The 15,731-nt window shown below is 39.9% G+C and overlaps 1 protein-coding gene across 6 annotated transcripts in view; it reads right to left on the reverse strand.

Moving 5' to 3' along the window:
- Positions 1 to 15,731, reverse strand: part of enox2 (ecto-NOX disulfide-thiol exchanger 2) — a 168,825-nt gene that overhangs the window by 128,354 nt on the left and 24,740 nt on the right. For 3 of the 6 annotated variants that reach the window (XM_034689708.1, XM_034689709.1, XM_034689706.1), the window contains exon 3: positions 3,961 to 4,048. The exons of the other annotated variants lie outside the window; for them this stretch is intronic. In XM_034689708.1, coding sequence (XP_034545599.1) covers positions 3,961 to 4,003 — 43 coding nt within the window. In that variant the 5' untranslated portion in view covers positions 4,004 to 4,048. The remainder of the gene's footprint in view (positions 1 to 3,960; positions 4,049 to 15,731) is intronic. 6 annotated transcript variants of the gene reach the window in all.

Here is a 15,731-nt window from a genome sequence, read left to right on the forward strand (position 1 = left end):
CTGGAAACTGGATTAAGCTCTAAAAGGAGGACAAGCCTGTAACTAGAGAATTCCCCCTCAGCATGAATATTGATGGAAATGGGTCTCAAAGAAAGCGCTAATCAACTGTTAACCCTTCTGCGCTGCTGAAATGTTTTGAACTGCCCTCGCTGCCCCTCCATCGTTCACAGCCAGAGAATCACTTGGTTCAAACACCACTCATGCTTTGCAGCTTTTCAGCCAAAAGCAGAGGTGATGACAGATCCTGTTTGTTCTACAACATTAGCATGCTGCGTTCAAATGCTGCGAGGACTCTGATACAAGCAGAGGCAGTTTATGAGAGCGAGAGGGCACTGTGGTGCGGTTTAGCAGCTGTGTTGTTCAGAGAGCTGGTTGGGAACCTAACGAGCCCTCAGCCTCTCACAGGTATCAAACCTGACTGCTCCCACGTCAACATTAACACAAAGAAAGTTTGTTTCCAGATTTTATTCCTCCCAAAGACAAAGAGAGGTCAACAAACAGAAAGAGGCGTAAGAGGATGAGATAAAGAGACTTCAGAGGGCTTAAATCAGAAGTTTGATTCCCTCCAAGTTTGAAAAAGATCAGTGTTCACCTTTACCTGCAGATATGCAAACAGCTGCAAACCTTCAAAGTAAGAGTTTTCCTTCAAACTATATATTTCATACAATTTTATTTTTATGAACAAGTATTTTTTTCTGTGCCAAATATCTCTCTTCTGATGACTCTTAAAATAAAACCTAAAATAATTTTGTGATTCCAAGCTGTGACTGTAAATGTGGGTTGAGAAAACAGTGACTTTGAAGTATTAAAGTTGTCTTTAAAGGAGCAGAGAAACTTTTGTTGAATCTGATGTAGAGAAGTCTCCTTCAAACCATGGTCCCATTCATCATACCAGAGAGGAAAGTAACTGTTTTTGTACAGAACATTGTTTTGTCGTGAGTTTGTGGTAACAGATGTGGCATTGTAGTTTGAATCTCCTGTTATCTTTCATGTTTTGTGGATACAAGCTCTCAATGTGTCAGCCCAGAAGTCATTTTTTATTAAAGCCTCTATACAAACTGCTCCTGTAGATCTCTGTATTTGACAGAAACCATTGTTTGGGTTTGACAGGCTAGTTATGTAAAGATTGTTCATAAACTGTATAGCAACATTTTTCATTTTTAACATAAGACACTTTGTAGCAAATATAAGTCATTTATTTGCTGCTTACGCTAAGGAAATACAAACAAGTGGAAAGCAATCTTCCTTTAATATTCACCTCATAAGATAGTTTGATATGCTTGGTAGCCATTCAACTGGTTCACCCCATGGCTGCTCTTGTGTAGTGTTGTAATGCTCTACTACCCGGATGTAAACAAGCACAGATAATGGCTTGCATTTAGTTGCACGCTGCAGTTCAATAGTATTTTGATCTAGAAAATGGAGATAGTTGTTGTATGTAGGCTGTCTTGATAAACTGGCCTATGACCATTCAACTGAAGCCATATATATAACCAGCACATACATGTGGACATTAACCTACAAGGAGGACCTAAAGATGGTGGTGCTAGCTCTGCTAATGTTAGCCACGCTCTGCATAACAATTACCCACAGCCTCTGCGGTGCTTGGTCCAAGTGGTACTTTTAGACTAGTCAGTTCGTCGGACTGCAAATTACCATTGAACGACTTGAAAATGAATCCCTTCCAAATATCCTCATCAATACATTTGAATTGGTCTTAATATAAAAATAAATAGACTGGCTTGCATTTACCCTCAATGTAGTTTCTTTCATTTTCTACAAAAAGGTAACATAAAATGTTGACACTTTTTCCAGTTGTAACTGATTTCATTCATATTTTAGAAATGTCATCATATCCAACCTTGAAGCTGGTACCTGGTGTTTCAGTGCAATGTTGGCTGAATTCATTATTACATCTCTTCCTCCCCATACGGCCGTGCAGTGGGGATTGGTGTGCTCAGAATTTGATTACATCTTTCAACCCTGTGTTCACTGAGAAGACTAAAAGAAATGATCCACCAACAAAAGGTGTTTTCTCTTTACTTTTACTTCATACAAACCTCAAACTTCAGCCCAGCAGTGCAGAGACTTCAGCCTGAAGTCAGAGTTTAATTAACGAAGAGTCAGAACAACTCAACATCTTTACCGTCTCACACCTTAAAGCAGCCCCACAACACTGAATAGGAGGAGAGGAGATTGCGAGATAATTAAACCCTCTGGAGGAAAATAATTTACTAGATGGTGTAGAAAACTCTGCAGTGTTTGAGGGTGAAAAGAGAGAGAGACAGGAAACAACAGTGAGAGCAGAGCAGACAAGCAGGGTATCAGACAGAGCATTCATTATCAGCTGACTGACCTGCATATTGCTCTGTGTGAGAGTAATGGGAGAGGACACACTCATCGGCCAAAGCCCAGAAAGAAAGGCGACTTCCATTCCTCCTCTCTTTTCTCCTTCTTAAGCAATCTGTCACTTTCTTACTCAGTTCAATTTCTATCCTCAGACAGTGTACTGTGGGCTCTTATTGTTTGTTAAAAACACAATAACAGCTCGTACAGACAGAGTGATGGAAAGCCTGATGAAATGCACATTGAACAGCTCATATATCTCAGCTCTCTTCACATGATTATGATATAATGTCTTTGTAATGACTATTTTTATTATTGTATTTTTTATTGTATTGTGTACTTAGAGTGTAAGGTGGCAGTGTAAGACGATTTCTAATGGACATTAAAATCATATCTAACAACAACACTATCGTTTCAATGTTAAAAGATACAATGGTCACCTGGTAGATCGTGTTTTAGCTCGTATTTTATATAACTACAGCGATAGACAGGAAGTCAGGGAATCAGGTTATTAGTATGATCAAGGCCAGTGTCCATGTTAGTGATGTTTATGGTTGAAGTAAACTACACCTTCCACCATGGTGTCCCTCCTCTGTCTGATCCGTCCTCTCTGCAATTAACTTCTGTATGTTGGCTCAAAGGATCCACAGAAGCTTCACCAATGATTACGACCTCAGTAACGCTGCTCGGCACATAAACGTCCTCGTGAAGAGTCTAGTTTCATCTCAACATCTCTCATGTAAACTTAAGTCTAAGTAGGGTAAATACCTCACGCTGCTAAAGAAGTTTGGAGTTTTTATTTTCTGAGTAAATAGATAAGTTTTGACTTTTGAGATGAAACTTTCTGGAGATGGTACTGGAGACACAGTTTCTTTTGGACAGTGTGCAAATTACCCAGAGTCCTCAGCGTCTGACTTTAAAAGAAGCTTTCAGTATCTGGTTAAGGGCAGTTAACTGGTGCAATCGGTGGCCAAAAACTACTCAGTTTGCTCAAATATTCATGCAGGCAATAACAAGATATACTTATATTGAAATAAATGTACCATCCTCACAGGAACAGATTCCTCAGTTTGACTGGGTTGTATATTTTAGTTCTGCTCTAATATCGGACTATGGGTTCATTCTTTCCACACATCTATGCTCACGAATAAAACGATCCTCCTTCATGTTTCTGTGTTAGAGTGTTGCAGTGTGTTCTCCAGGTCAGAGTCCTGTATGAATCACATGTGCAAGCTTGAATGAGACCAACATTTGAAATCAGAGGTCTTGACACCAATAACTGAGAGGTCAATAAACAGTGATGTGTGCACAAAAAGAAGGCGAGAGGTACACAACAAAAATAAACATGATTACGTGAGAATAACTGAAATCTAGGAAAGAGTGTGACACGGGTCTGAAGGTTCAGGCAGGTAGGGAGATGAAAATCTGCTCAGAGGAATAGAAAATAAGACCTTTAAAGCAGAACTGATTGTAAGATCGGATCAGCAAATCCTCTTTGTGACATGAAACCTTAAGTTGCATCAGACTGACCATTTCTGCTGCCCTATATCTCAGATAAAGCACTTGCAAATATAACTCTACACACAGCCATAAACACACACTGCGATGTCTCACCTGTGACTCGGTCTGATCTGTAGTCTTGGTACATCTCAGTCATGCAGAATCAGTCAGAGATCTCAGCTTCTCTGGTCTAGGTAGAAATCTGTTTTTGAAAACAAAACCAAAAGTAACAAAAGTCAGATGGTTCTCTGAGTGTTCAGCTCATTAAAATGACAAACAAGAGTCCATTACACCACAGCTCTGTGAAACCATATTTTCATACTGTAGTGGCTCAAGGACGCTGAGACCGGTAAAGCAGGACTGAAATGAAAGGGGCTAAGTCTTGAAAAAAGGAGGACAAAAACAGAAGAGAATGTAATTCATCTGCCTTTCAGAGAGGCACGACCTCCCTGCTTTGTGAAGCAGAAGCTCGTTGGAGCCGGAGAGAGCTCTGAGGCGAGGGACAGACCCATTGACTGCACTATTAACACTCAAACTGGGTGGATCAGCATAGAGGAAATACAAAACCCTGCCAGAAGGATTTACAGAGGATTCTGTAATGCATTTCTCTCCACCAAGAGGAGCCCTGAGGGTGCCGTGATGACCAGAGTAATTGGCTTTCTCCAGCTATGATAATCTGCATCAGTCATGCCATGCCAACAGTCTGGCAGGCCACTGAGAAGGTCACAGTGATGCACAAACCTCGCTCCTCTCTGCTGACAGGAGACTGACTTTCTATTAAAAGGACATCGAAAAGACATTTATCCACTGTACCTGGATTTTACCTGCAGTTCAGGGACTTTACTAGGTGTGGCTTTTGTTGGGGAATCCCATATGTAGTTTAACTGAAACAGCTATTTATTATATGCAGTATCATCTACAGGAGCTGAAGTAATGAGCAAAATGAGGATTGAATGACTGATGAGATAGAGTTATCCTTTGAAATAGTAAAGGATAAAAATCAGACTACAAGGAGAGAACATGGACATACAGCCACTAAGAGCTTTCAAGTTTTGCCATCAGAGACTGTTTGAATGAATTCCGGATTTCGGATGAGCACTTCGAGCAAAAACACAACACAACTCTACACAATAGTCAAACAGAACCATCAGCAAATCACTCAACCATCCCCTTCACACATGCACATACACACACACACAGAGGGACCCACTTAGTTTCCATTACTGTCTTTCAAGTGTGCACAACAAATAAGACTAAATATATGAGGTATAACACACAGTCTATCTTGTCTGTATACTACTTGGATTATTTCTCTTACAGCAGGAACACTTTGTAAGGTGACAGAGCAGTGACTGATTTCTGTTGATGAACCTCCTGCTGGGTGTTTCCCTTTCAAATGTTTGAGCACAGTTCCTGTAGACTTCTGATAGTCTGAGTGGGTAGAGCTTGCACCCAACCTCATTTTTAGTCATTTTGAAGGAGTTCCTCACAGAACTCTTTGGCTGCTGAAGTCTGTGTAGTTCAAATTAGAACAGCACCACACCTAAAGCATTACACCTATCCTCCTATTCTTCTTCTTTGGTTATTTAATGGAGGTTAGCTAACAGCTTTTGGATACAGACACTTAGTAGTAGTTAGTACATTGCTAACAGGGTCCAAAAGCAATATTCTTGATATGAGAGAATCATCTCATCTCCATGAACTCAGTTTTTTTCTAAATTAATGACAACGATATTAAAAAATCATGACTCATCCCTACACGCTGTGCTGTGGTTTGTCAGCAGGTATTATTAATATTGAGGCTTTTTAATAAACCAAATGAGAGGATCAAAATGAGGAAAATTCATCCACAACACCTATTCTCACTGAAGTCATGTCTGGAGGAAGACGTCTCTGGTTTGAGCCGCTCATTTGGAAGGATTTTTTTGGTTCATCTTATTGGATAAGTTATATTTTGTGATTTGTGATGTTGTTTGATCAAATGAACCTGAACATTTCACCTTTGTAAATAATAAAAAAAAACATTTTGTTCACATTTTCTAAAAACCTATGAGCTGTGAAAATCAATAACCACACTTCATGTTACATAAAGTAGAAGTCATTCAGCAGATCTCATGTCAGTTTAGTTGAGTTTTAGTGCATCAGCTGTTATTCTCCTCCTAACATGTCAGGTGGTGATAAGACTTTATCGCCCATCCACACCTGCCATGCACGTACATTAATGCTGACACACACGACAGGCATAATAATCTGTTAGCACACACATAACATCTTCATGACATCTCTGAGATCCAGATTCATGTCTCTGCAAACTGCTCTTTTAAAACCGACACAAGAGATTAGAGACATGTCAGAGAAACATGATGTTTTATATCGGTCAGTGATGTTACATTCAACATGACCTTGTAATAACTTCATGTAGAATATATCGAGAATTTGATATTGGAGCAGAAATTTATAGTTAAGTTTTTCCACCATGCTGTTAAAAATATAATCTTAGGGTTATTATTTTACCAACAAAGACCTCAAATACAAAATGGTCAAACATATAAACAGAACTCATTAAAAACAATTATACTGAGCTGTTACTGTTACTAAGATACTGAGCAGATTGAACTAACTTTAAGTTGTGTTAGTTCATTCACAGTTCATAAGTGAACATTTCTGATTGGTTACCAAGCTTTAAATGGTAAATGGACTTGTACATAAACACTCCGGCACAACCACCAACCTTCCAATTGATAGACGACTGACTCTACCCACTGAGCCACAGCCGCTTTAGGGGCGGGTCTACCAAATATGAGTTTATTTAGACAACAGAGAGTAGAGACTGATGTGCCGCTGATGACAGAACAACTGATCCTCAAAGTTGGTGGTTCAGCTTCACCTGAAGCCACCAAGAAGCTGCAGAAAATATGAAGATATGAAGGAGAGCTAACCAGGGTTCAGGTAAGGCCTTAAGCCTGTGTTGTTGTTGACAGCCTTGGCTTTAATGTACTGTGGACTGTAAGTGGGTGATACATCTGAAACCTTAGTTGAAACTAAAAGAAACACGAACCTAATGAATAATAAAATAGCTACACTTTTTCTTAAAACCACAATGATGGTTATGAACTCAACACCCCCCCTCTACCAGTATCACATAAGCCTTAAGATTAACATTCATCTGCTACTTATTTAAAATCTGGCAGACACTCGGGTTCAAACACATGAAATCCTCTTCTTTGACTCCCTGAAGCAACAGCAACACAGAGCTTTCTTAATCACAGTGACTCTTTTTGTTGTGATGAAAACAACAACAAAACAAAACAACAGTTCTGACCCAAAGTCCAAGTTCTTCAATAAAAGTAAAACAGAATCAACATTATAGCATGTCACATCATGTAGAGGTCTGTAGTAACGTCAAATCCAGCACTGAGGTGTCTTTATTCACTCTGCTGACCTCCATGTCTCTTTATCTAACGGACATATGGACAACAGATCCTAATACAGAGTCCATCTGAGTTCAACCCTAAACACAGAGGATGTTTATGAGTCAATGCACAGTTGTTTCCTCTCTTCCACATGGTTTTCATTTTAAAAAACAAACAATGCAGAGTGGAACACAGAGCTTTAAGAAAAATGGGGGGAAAGAGAGAAGTGATCAGAACGCTGGCTTGTGTTCAGATTGGAGCTCTTGAAGCATGAATAATTCAAAAAGGGCTGTATGTGATTTTTAAGAACCCCAAACCAAGAGCATCTGCAGACCTTTGTTTTATATGAATGGCTTGTTATGACATTGTTTAAAAATCTATAACAAACAAGAAAGAAAGAAACCTCTTACTGTAGAAAATAACAGAAGCTGAAAAAACACTGTTTCTTAATTGACCAAAACACACAACAGTGCAAAAACATACATCTGCCTTGTTATTGAAAACACAACTTGAAGTGTAGTCTGTAAGAAACGATTCAAGGCAGGTAAAAGGTTGATGTATGGAAGTCAGGTAGATGTTATTGTTGTTGTTAAAGAGCAGCTCACTCGGAAAAAGAAGACTACAATGCACTCGCATGTTCATGGACATATCAGTGTCAAGAAACTAAGAGCTGGTGAAAAAAGCACACGTCAACCACCGAGCAAAATCAAGCCCAAGGAGAAAATGCACAGATTCCCACTGTGAGGAGAAAAGGGGAACATGTGTCACCATCAGAACAACACTGAATGAATCTTTAGAGGGATTAGAGCAGTTATTTGAACTCTGGATGATGAATGACGTAAGGATAAAAAAAAAAATACAATTATTCGGACCTTTGTGAGAACAAAAACAAATGTAATTTATTACTGTTAGGCAGCCACACCCCCTCATATCTGTTATTACCTATATGTCTTTTATTTCCCAACACTCAGCTTGAAATTACCTCTGGAGTTTGATCAAATGTCGGAGTAGTAAATTGACGCATTATGTTGAATGTGTTCATTAATCATAATAAATATATCAGAGGAGCTGTGAGGAGACTAGTTCCACACTGGCCTTAAAAAACAGATTCTGAAATGTGGATTCACATCAGCAAACTTAATGTGTGAGATTTAAACAGAGATTTTTGTCAACCAGGGACATTATTAAGATGACAATACTTGTTTTCTTTAAGCATGAATAAATCTGAAACCAAACTTTTTACCTTAAGAAGGGTTCAAACAATGAGCTGGATGCAACACGTAGATTTGAATTGTATGAGTCGATGATTATGAAGATAAACAACCAGGCTGCATTGTGTGATTCTGTTTTTACACTTGTTCATGTTAATCGTATAAATCATCAGAGCTGATGGGCAACAACGTCAGGTTTACTGCATTACAATGCCGTAAGATGTTTGTTGTGCATCCCCTCTCTCTTCCAGATATTCATCATTCAGACAGTGTGTTTAGCCTTGTGTAAGTGTGTATAGATTTTCATATGTATATGTCACACACAGCTCAGTGCATTAGTCATCCTGAGGAACGCACAAGGCCAGACACCTGAGTCTAGGAGGGATTAGAGGATCCCCACAGAGGAGGATTATCAGAGTAAACTGGCCTCGATAGTGATGGAGGAGGAAGATACCCCATAATATCCCTGAGAGGTCCATTCATCTTTTGTCTCCACAGCAGGAAGCAGCAGCTGGAGAGACACAAACCAAATCACACTCTGAAAGTATTTGCAGCGTGGGATAAATCACACAAACTTTACAAGTTCAGATCGGTACTTCAAAAGCAGCTCTTGTGTCCCTTTTCTTTCCTGTAGCTGCCCCTCGGCTGAGTGTTTATCTCTGCGATGAAACACCTCCCCACAAACACAGGACCAACAAAGAGAAGCAGAGGTCGTTTTAACATTTGACTGAAAATCACAATGATATGTTTATAGCATCGGGAAAGGTAACAGGCACAGGTTGCTTAGTGCGGCAGCGAAACTAGGTGAACATATCTACTGTACTTCAAGAGGGATCAAGGAGACAGTATGAGGGGTTACAAAAGCATGCTTCAAACTAAGATATCTTCTCTTGTAGCCTATTTTTAGCAGCCGAAAGGTTTTTTTTTGTATCCAACAGTTGGATATCTTAGGTGTTTTTGATGTCGGGTGGAGCAGTACCTCTTTCACTACTGTGTTTTTTTTCTACCCTAGAAGAAGTAACTGTTTTATCCAACCATATTTTCTGACACAACAGACTCATTAAAAAAGTTATTCATAGGGCTGATATGTATTTCTCGCATTATGACGTGATATTTTTTAAGGGTCCACTGTGGGAAAATCCTTCACTTTAGTTTCCTGAAAAATGCCTAGCATCAACAGGAGATCCGTTACAGCATCGGATCTGATAGGTTTCTATTCTAGTCAATGTGTTAACTTCCACTGGATCCGCTCCGTTGCCTTCCGACTGTGTCTCTGATCTGGCAGGTCAGAGCCATCCAGATCAGATACGCAACAGTCATATTGTTGCTGGATGCCAGAGCACGACGTATCAATCTCAACAGATTTTGATCGAGCAGGACAGGAAGTCAGGCACCAAAGTCAGAATTAAAACATCTGGTTAATTTTCAAAATAAAATATTCTATCACCAGATCGTTTTTAACGGAGGAGGAGGAGGATAATCCTTGATTCAGTAGTTACCACAGTGAAACTTTGGTCACATGACTCCATGTTTCTGGCGGTCCTGCTCTGTGCTTTGTTCTGAAAACACAACCGGTGGGTGTCGACAGACGAGAGAGCACGGAGCTGGACCGCAGCAGATCGAAGAAAGAACAGACACGGATTAAGTCCTGCATTAGTTGTGACCACCCACCCCTTCTCGAACTTCTTATTATCAACATGAAAACTGCACCATATAAATATGACATTTCATTGACTTTTATAAATGTTATGATCCCTTTGTGGGAGCTTATTTTTCTCCGGCATAAGTGTAACATGTAGTTTAGTCGTTCATTTTTAAAATGATGTGCACTAAAGAGGGAAAATAGACAAAAAATACAAGATTTCTGTCACCAAAAAGAAAAAATGTCAACATCTTTTGACAACAAACAGTCAACAATAGATTCTCATTATAGTTTAACACAGTTGGTTGTGAGTGATGAGAAGAGAAAGGAAAAATGGAACTCAGTGAATATCACTTGTAGGACGTGAAAACAAAAACATCTCACTGAACAGATGTTGTGTTATAGTGAGGTTCTTATTCTAATTACAGTCTAAAACTGTCACTCTAATTAATACTGCACATGATACAGATTGTGTACATGGTGTATGCTTACACTACATCCACATCTCCTCCCACAACATCACAAACCTGTAATCATGTTCAGTGTTTGATTATGAGTCCCTGCTGACGTGTTGAGAAGATGACAGCCTGTCAAGTTGTCAAGCAAAGGTGTTGGAGAGATGGGGGAAGCGCTAACACTGCAGTATACAGTATGAGGCCACCATGTATGGAAACAGTACACTTAGAAAAACTAATAGAAACTTCAGTCATCTGGGCCCACAGGGAGCATTTGTTTGAGATGGATGCAGATATTCCTTCAGTTAGTAAGGTGATCCAGAAACAGCTTATCTTAACAATTTTAGAACTGTACGACGATCAGTTTGAGCAGTGAGGGATAAAAAAGGAGCAACACAAAAAGGATGTGGGGTCAAAGATATTCCATCAGCTGCCGACTGATGAGTTCCTCATGTAGTCATGCTGAAGTAATACAAAATATTCAACTTGGCGAATATCACACAAAATGAATAAAAGTACAAAGTACAGCATTCACTTTTCACCTCAAAACAAAGAGAGAGAAACTCTTCACATGTGGGGAGCGTCTTTCTTTGTTTGGACCTCGTCTCAGGCTGAAACTCTGATGCTGAGCAGGAAAACAATTTTCTACTACGTTTAGCACCAGAGCCAGAAGACTGACCGACACAGCACTATTCTCCATCACCTCAAGACAGGAAACTAATGAAACAAGGTCCTAAAGTGTGAGGAAGACAATAAAATGTGCATCCAAAAAACAAAAGAAAGAACAGCTTAGGTTTTTACGAGAGGTGCACACTTCAAACTGAAAACACGCAGGTGTGTGGAAGCTGTTTAAGAAAGTCTGAAGGGAAAGTCGTGCGTCCCTGAGTGCTCTTTATCCTCCAGTATCTTTCATTTAAAACATAGAACTAATTAACAGATACCATTAGAACTGAAACTAACGCTTATTTCTCAATTAATCTTGAGCACCATAAAACATTGAGTGCAGCTCTAAATGTTACATTCTGTTACATCTCTGAATTATTAACATCATGATGTCGAACAGACTGTTCTGGAGTCTCTGAGATAACAGTACCATGAGGAGATCCTACTACACGTTGCAAAACATGGGAAAGAAAGACACAGATGAACCTCCCTGAGCCGCTCCGTCATTCACAAACACGGTCCTGTTCTCTGAGCTGTTCACTGACAGACGTGGTGCTGCTTACAGGAAACCAACTTTCTGATTGTGCTGCTTCACTAAAGGCAGTCTCGGGCTTTCACTCTGTAGTTCACGAGTGGGAGGGGAGCCAGTGTGTGCGGCTTAACAGACGTAGACACGTGTTGCTGTTCCATTAGAGGCCAACAGGGAGGTTTGGGAAAATCAGACTGACCGAGATCTATTCAGTCCACGATAGAAAGAGAAAGAAGATCTCAAGTGAGTGCCGTTAGTTTATTAGTTTCACAGGGCAAAATACAGACAGAGAAGAGGCTTGATGAGAATATTGAGGATAAAGACTGATTACTGGACACAGCAATAAAGCAGAACACTGTGTTTTCTTAAGGGTCTGTAATTACTTTCAAACAGTAAAGGTCAAGGTTTTTATGATGTTAAACAACTAACACAGGTGGCATTTAATTCAGGCAATACTCTCTAAAGTGTGTTTCTGCATCACAGCAGTCTGTCAAAAAACATGGCTGAAATGGAGCAGGGGTGTTGAGTCAAACAACCTTTGGTAAGTAAAGGTTTTAAAAAGCGCTCTTGCTTGTGAAAGGGTAGATGAGGCTCAGCTCTCGCTGTCACAAAGACTTAAGTCTGAGGAGAAAGGTAGACGAGCAGCTAAAGCGAGTGAAGAGAGGAGAAAGGATGAGACAGGGAGGTCAATGCTGGTGCAACTAACAGATCCACCAACCTTTATATCTAATGTCACTGTGAGATCTGAGACATGGGTACTAAAATATTTAACCCATATCAGAGAGGGAGGAAAAACTATCAGGTGAAGACAGAGAAGAGGTGATCACACATCACGCTGGCAGGGTGGGAAGCTCAGATGCTCTTACAACAGCATAGTTCGTTTCCAGGTTTTCTGTTCCAACTTTAACATTAAACTACATCCATGTCTACCACAAACCACGCCTAATGACAGTCAATGATTTAAAAAGAGTTGCTCAAGGATTTTGTCAATCTTTCCTAAATGAGCTGGCGCCTTTTGAAGCACCAATCCTCCATGACTGAATCAGTTTAAGTCAACCAAAACACACAAAGGTTGTTGCCTTGAGTAGAGTGTGGGCTGCTGTGAGTCAGTGACCACAGGCAGTAGATTCATTACACAATGTTCAGAATAAAACAGCTCTTTTACAGTTTTCTGTGAGAACTGTTATACTTTGCCTAATTAGCATGAAAGTCAGCTAAAAGAGGTATAATAGTCTTTGTCCTAAATTACTGGTGTTTCAGTGAAAGCTGAGCATGCAGGTGTCTCACTCTTTACAGATCCAGCTCCTGGACTGAGTGTGCACTGCTCCATATTTTCATACTCTGCATAAAAGAAGAAAGAGAGCCTGACAAGTTAAAGAATATTTGAAGGTAACTTAAGTAGCAAGGATCCACATTTAAAAATAATCCTCACTTCTCTGTCAGTCATAGTTTTAATGTAATACTCTCCAGTCTCCTGATGAAGGTAATGCACAGTCTTCCTCATCTCTCCTCTCCTCTGTGCACTCTGCAGGCCCTGAGCAGAGAGCACAGAGCCTCTGATTGAAAAGCAGATGAGTCTGTTCTGCCCCCCAATGCGGACTCCTCTCCTAACAGCTAATTAGCTTGTCTCAACACTGAAGCTGCTGCTGATAAGAGGTATGAGCTGCTTAAAGGTAAAGAGAGAGTCTGCAGCATACTGACACAATTAGACCAGAAACACAGAGGGTTTTAGTATGCAGGATCAACTGAGCAGCTTTTTCCTTACTTTTTCACCTTACTGTAAATTATGAAGGGCTTAATGTGATGTTTACAAATCTGACTAAACTTCCAATCAATCATAAGTATGAAGTTAAGGATTAAAGCTGGGGTTGGTTGTCGGATTTAGATACACTTTGTGTTATATTGGTTAAAATGATCTTTATGTCCAGACGGCAATCAATACATAATGTGTTCTTAAAAAAGAGCGAAAAAAAGCTACCATCTACAGCCGGAGTAAACCTGGGAAAACACCAACCAATCCCTGCCATCAGGAGCCAAATTATGAAACCACTCAAAACCTACATATGGTCGCAAAGCAGCAGCGCTCGTGCATGTGAGCAGGGGCATTGTTTTGGAGGAGATCCGGGGGGGGGGGGGGGGGGGGGGGGGTTGTTAGACGGAGTCCTGAGGAAATGCTACATTCAAATTCATGCTACCAACCCTAGCTTTAAGTCAATATTAAATCAATAATATCTAAACACAAAATAAAAACATTGAATTTGTTATCCCTTTTCATTGGTTTGTTGGTTTTGCTTCCTGTTAGCTGTAGCATAGCTAGAAGCTAGAAGCTATTCTCTCTGGGGTCTGTGATTATTATCAGAAAAACAAACTGATTGAATTTCAATTGATTGTCAAATTGATGGATTTTGTGTGTATGTATAAAAAAAAAAAAAAAAAAGGTTAATTTCAGTAGAAATACAGTATTTGTATCCAGTGAATCTGTTATGCTTAACCTTTAATATTTCTACCTGTGTAGGGTATTCCAGGTTCTACTTTCTGAACTCTACCTTACATATCCTAAATATCATCCTACCTTTGATAAGTGTAATTACCTTGAAGATAAAATGGACACAGCCATGCAACTTAATTGTCATGTAAGTGATTTAAAGATTGCATTGTTCCTCTGCTGTGGTCAATCCTCCTCCTCATCAAATGGAGCTGTAGCTTGAAGCACAGTGAGCATAATTAGATGCAGGATAGAGTGAATACCAATTCCTTCATACTGCCCGGGCCCAGCATCATTATCACGGCTCATTAAGCTACCTAAGGACATTTGCTTCACTGGTAAAGATGTGCCCACATTACTAACAGTCAGATCAGAGTGCAGTCACAGAGGTTCGCTCAGAGGCCGGTAGACTGACGAGACCTTACAGACTGGGACAGCGAGCGCTCCTTTCTACTGATGACAACACGAGGGGAATCAGGTACATATAAAAGTGGAATTTCTAATTTTGTACAACTAGCAAAAGAAAAAATAGTATTAAAAAAAGATAAAAAAAATTCAGGGCAAGAGAATCAGAGATATTCTGTTTTCATTCAGTACAACTTGACCTTGGATAGTTCAGTTGCAGTTACTGTTGTGCTATGCAAATATCACCTGAGGTAGCCTTTAGCAGCTTGCCTTGAGCAGAGAAGAGGAGTGAATCACAGAGATCTGTTTAGTTCATTTATTTGTGCTTCCCAACTAGAATTTTATTTTTTAATTTCAGCCACAACCAATATGGACTCACTTCAATTCAGTGAAGATAACGAATTATCATGCGGCTGCATCTGAAGCCACAAAGGCTGTATACAGCATTTTCTCCTATGGGGAGTGTTACTTCTCAGACCTGTACAAAGCACAGGTCTGATGTCTAACATCACAGAGGCTGCAAAAAACAGCAGCTATTTCTTAAAGAGACAACAAGCACTCAGTTGTGAATGTGAAGGTTGCAGTGTCAGAATTGATTTACTTAAATCAAACAGCCAACGCTTTCATTTTCTTATCTCTGGAATCAGAACCATGAACACATTTTCAGACCTGCTCCAAGTTAAAAGATAGCACAGACAACGCAGGCAGCCCTCCAAAGACATGAACTAAATGCTGTCTAATATCAGCATACATCTGATGTGCTGACAGAAAACACAGAATTGGGCAAACATCACTCTTCTTTTGTTTTGTGTCTCTCAAAGTCGAGCCAAATGTAACATTTTTCTGTGGCCATGTAGTTTGTAAAAGCAGTCCATGCATTTAAATGAGTGGAGCTCATAATGAGAGTTGCTTCATTGTCCTGCTACCTTTCTTCCTCACATCCTTAACATACCGGCGCTCAGTAGACCGCTCTCTGACTGATCCAATTGACTGATGGATTTACAAACGCTGAATTAGCCAAAGCTATTAAGTGGTCTGTTGGAGCGAAATGACTTTCCTGTTGCCAAAGCACAACATCAGGC

Source organism: Notolabrus celidotus, chromosome 8 (assembly GCF_009762535.1).
Source record: "Notolabrus celidotus isolate fNotCel1 chromosome 8, fNotCel1.pri, whole genome shotgun sequence".
NCBI classification, from domain to species: Eukaryota; Metazoa; Chordata; class Actinopteri; order Labriformes; family Labridae; genus Notolabrus; species Notolabrus celidotus.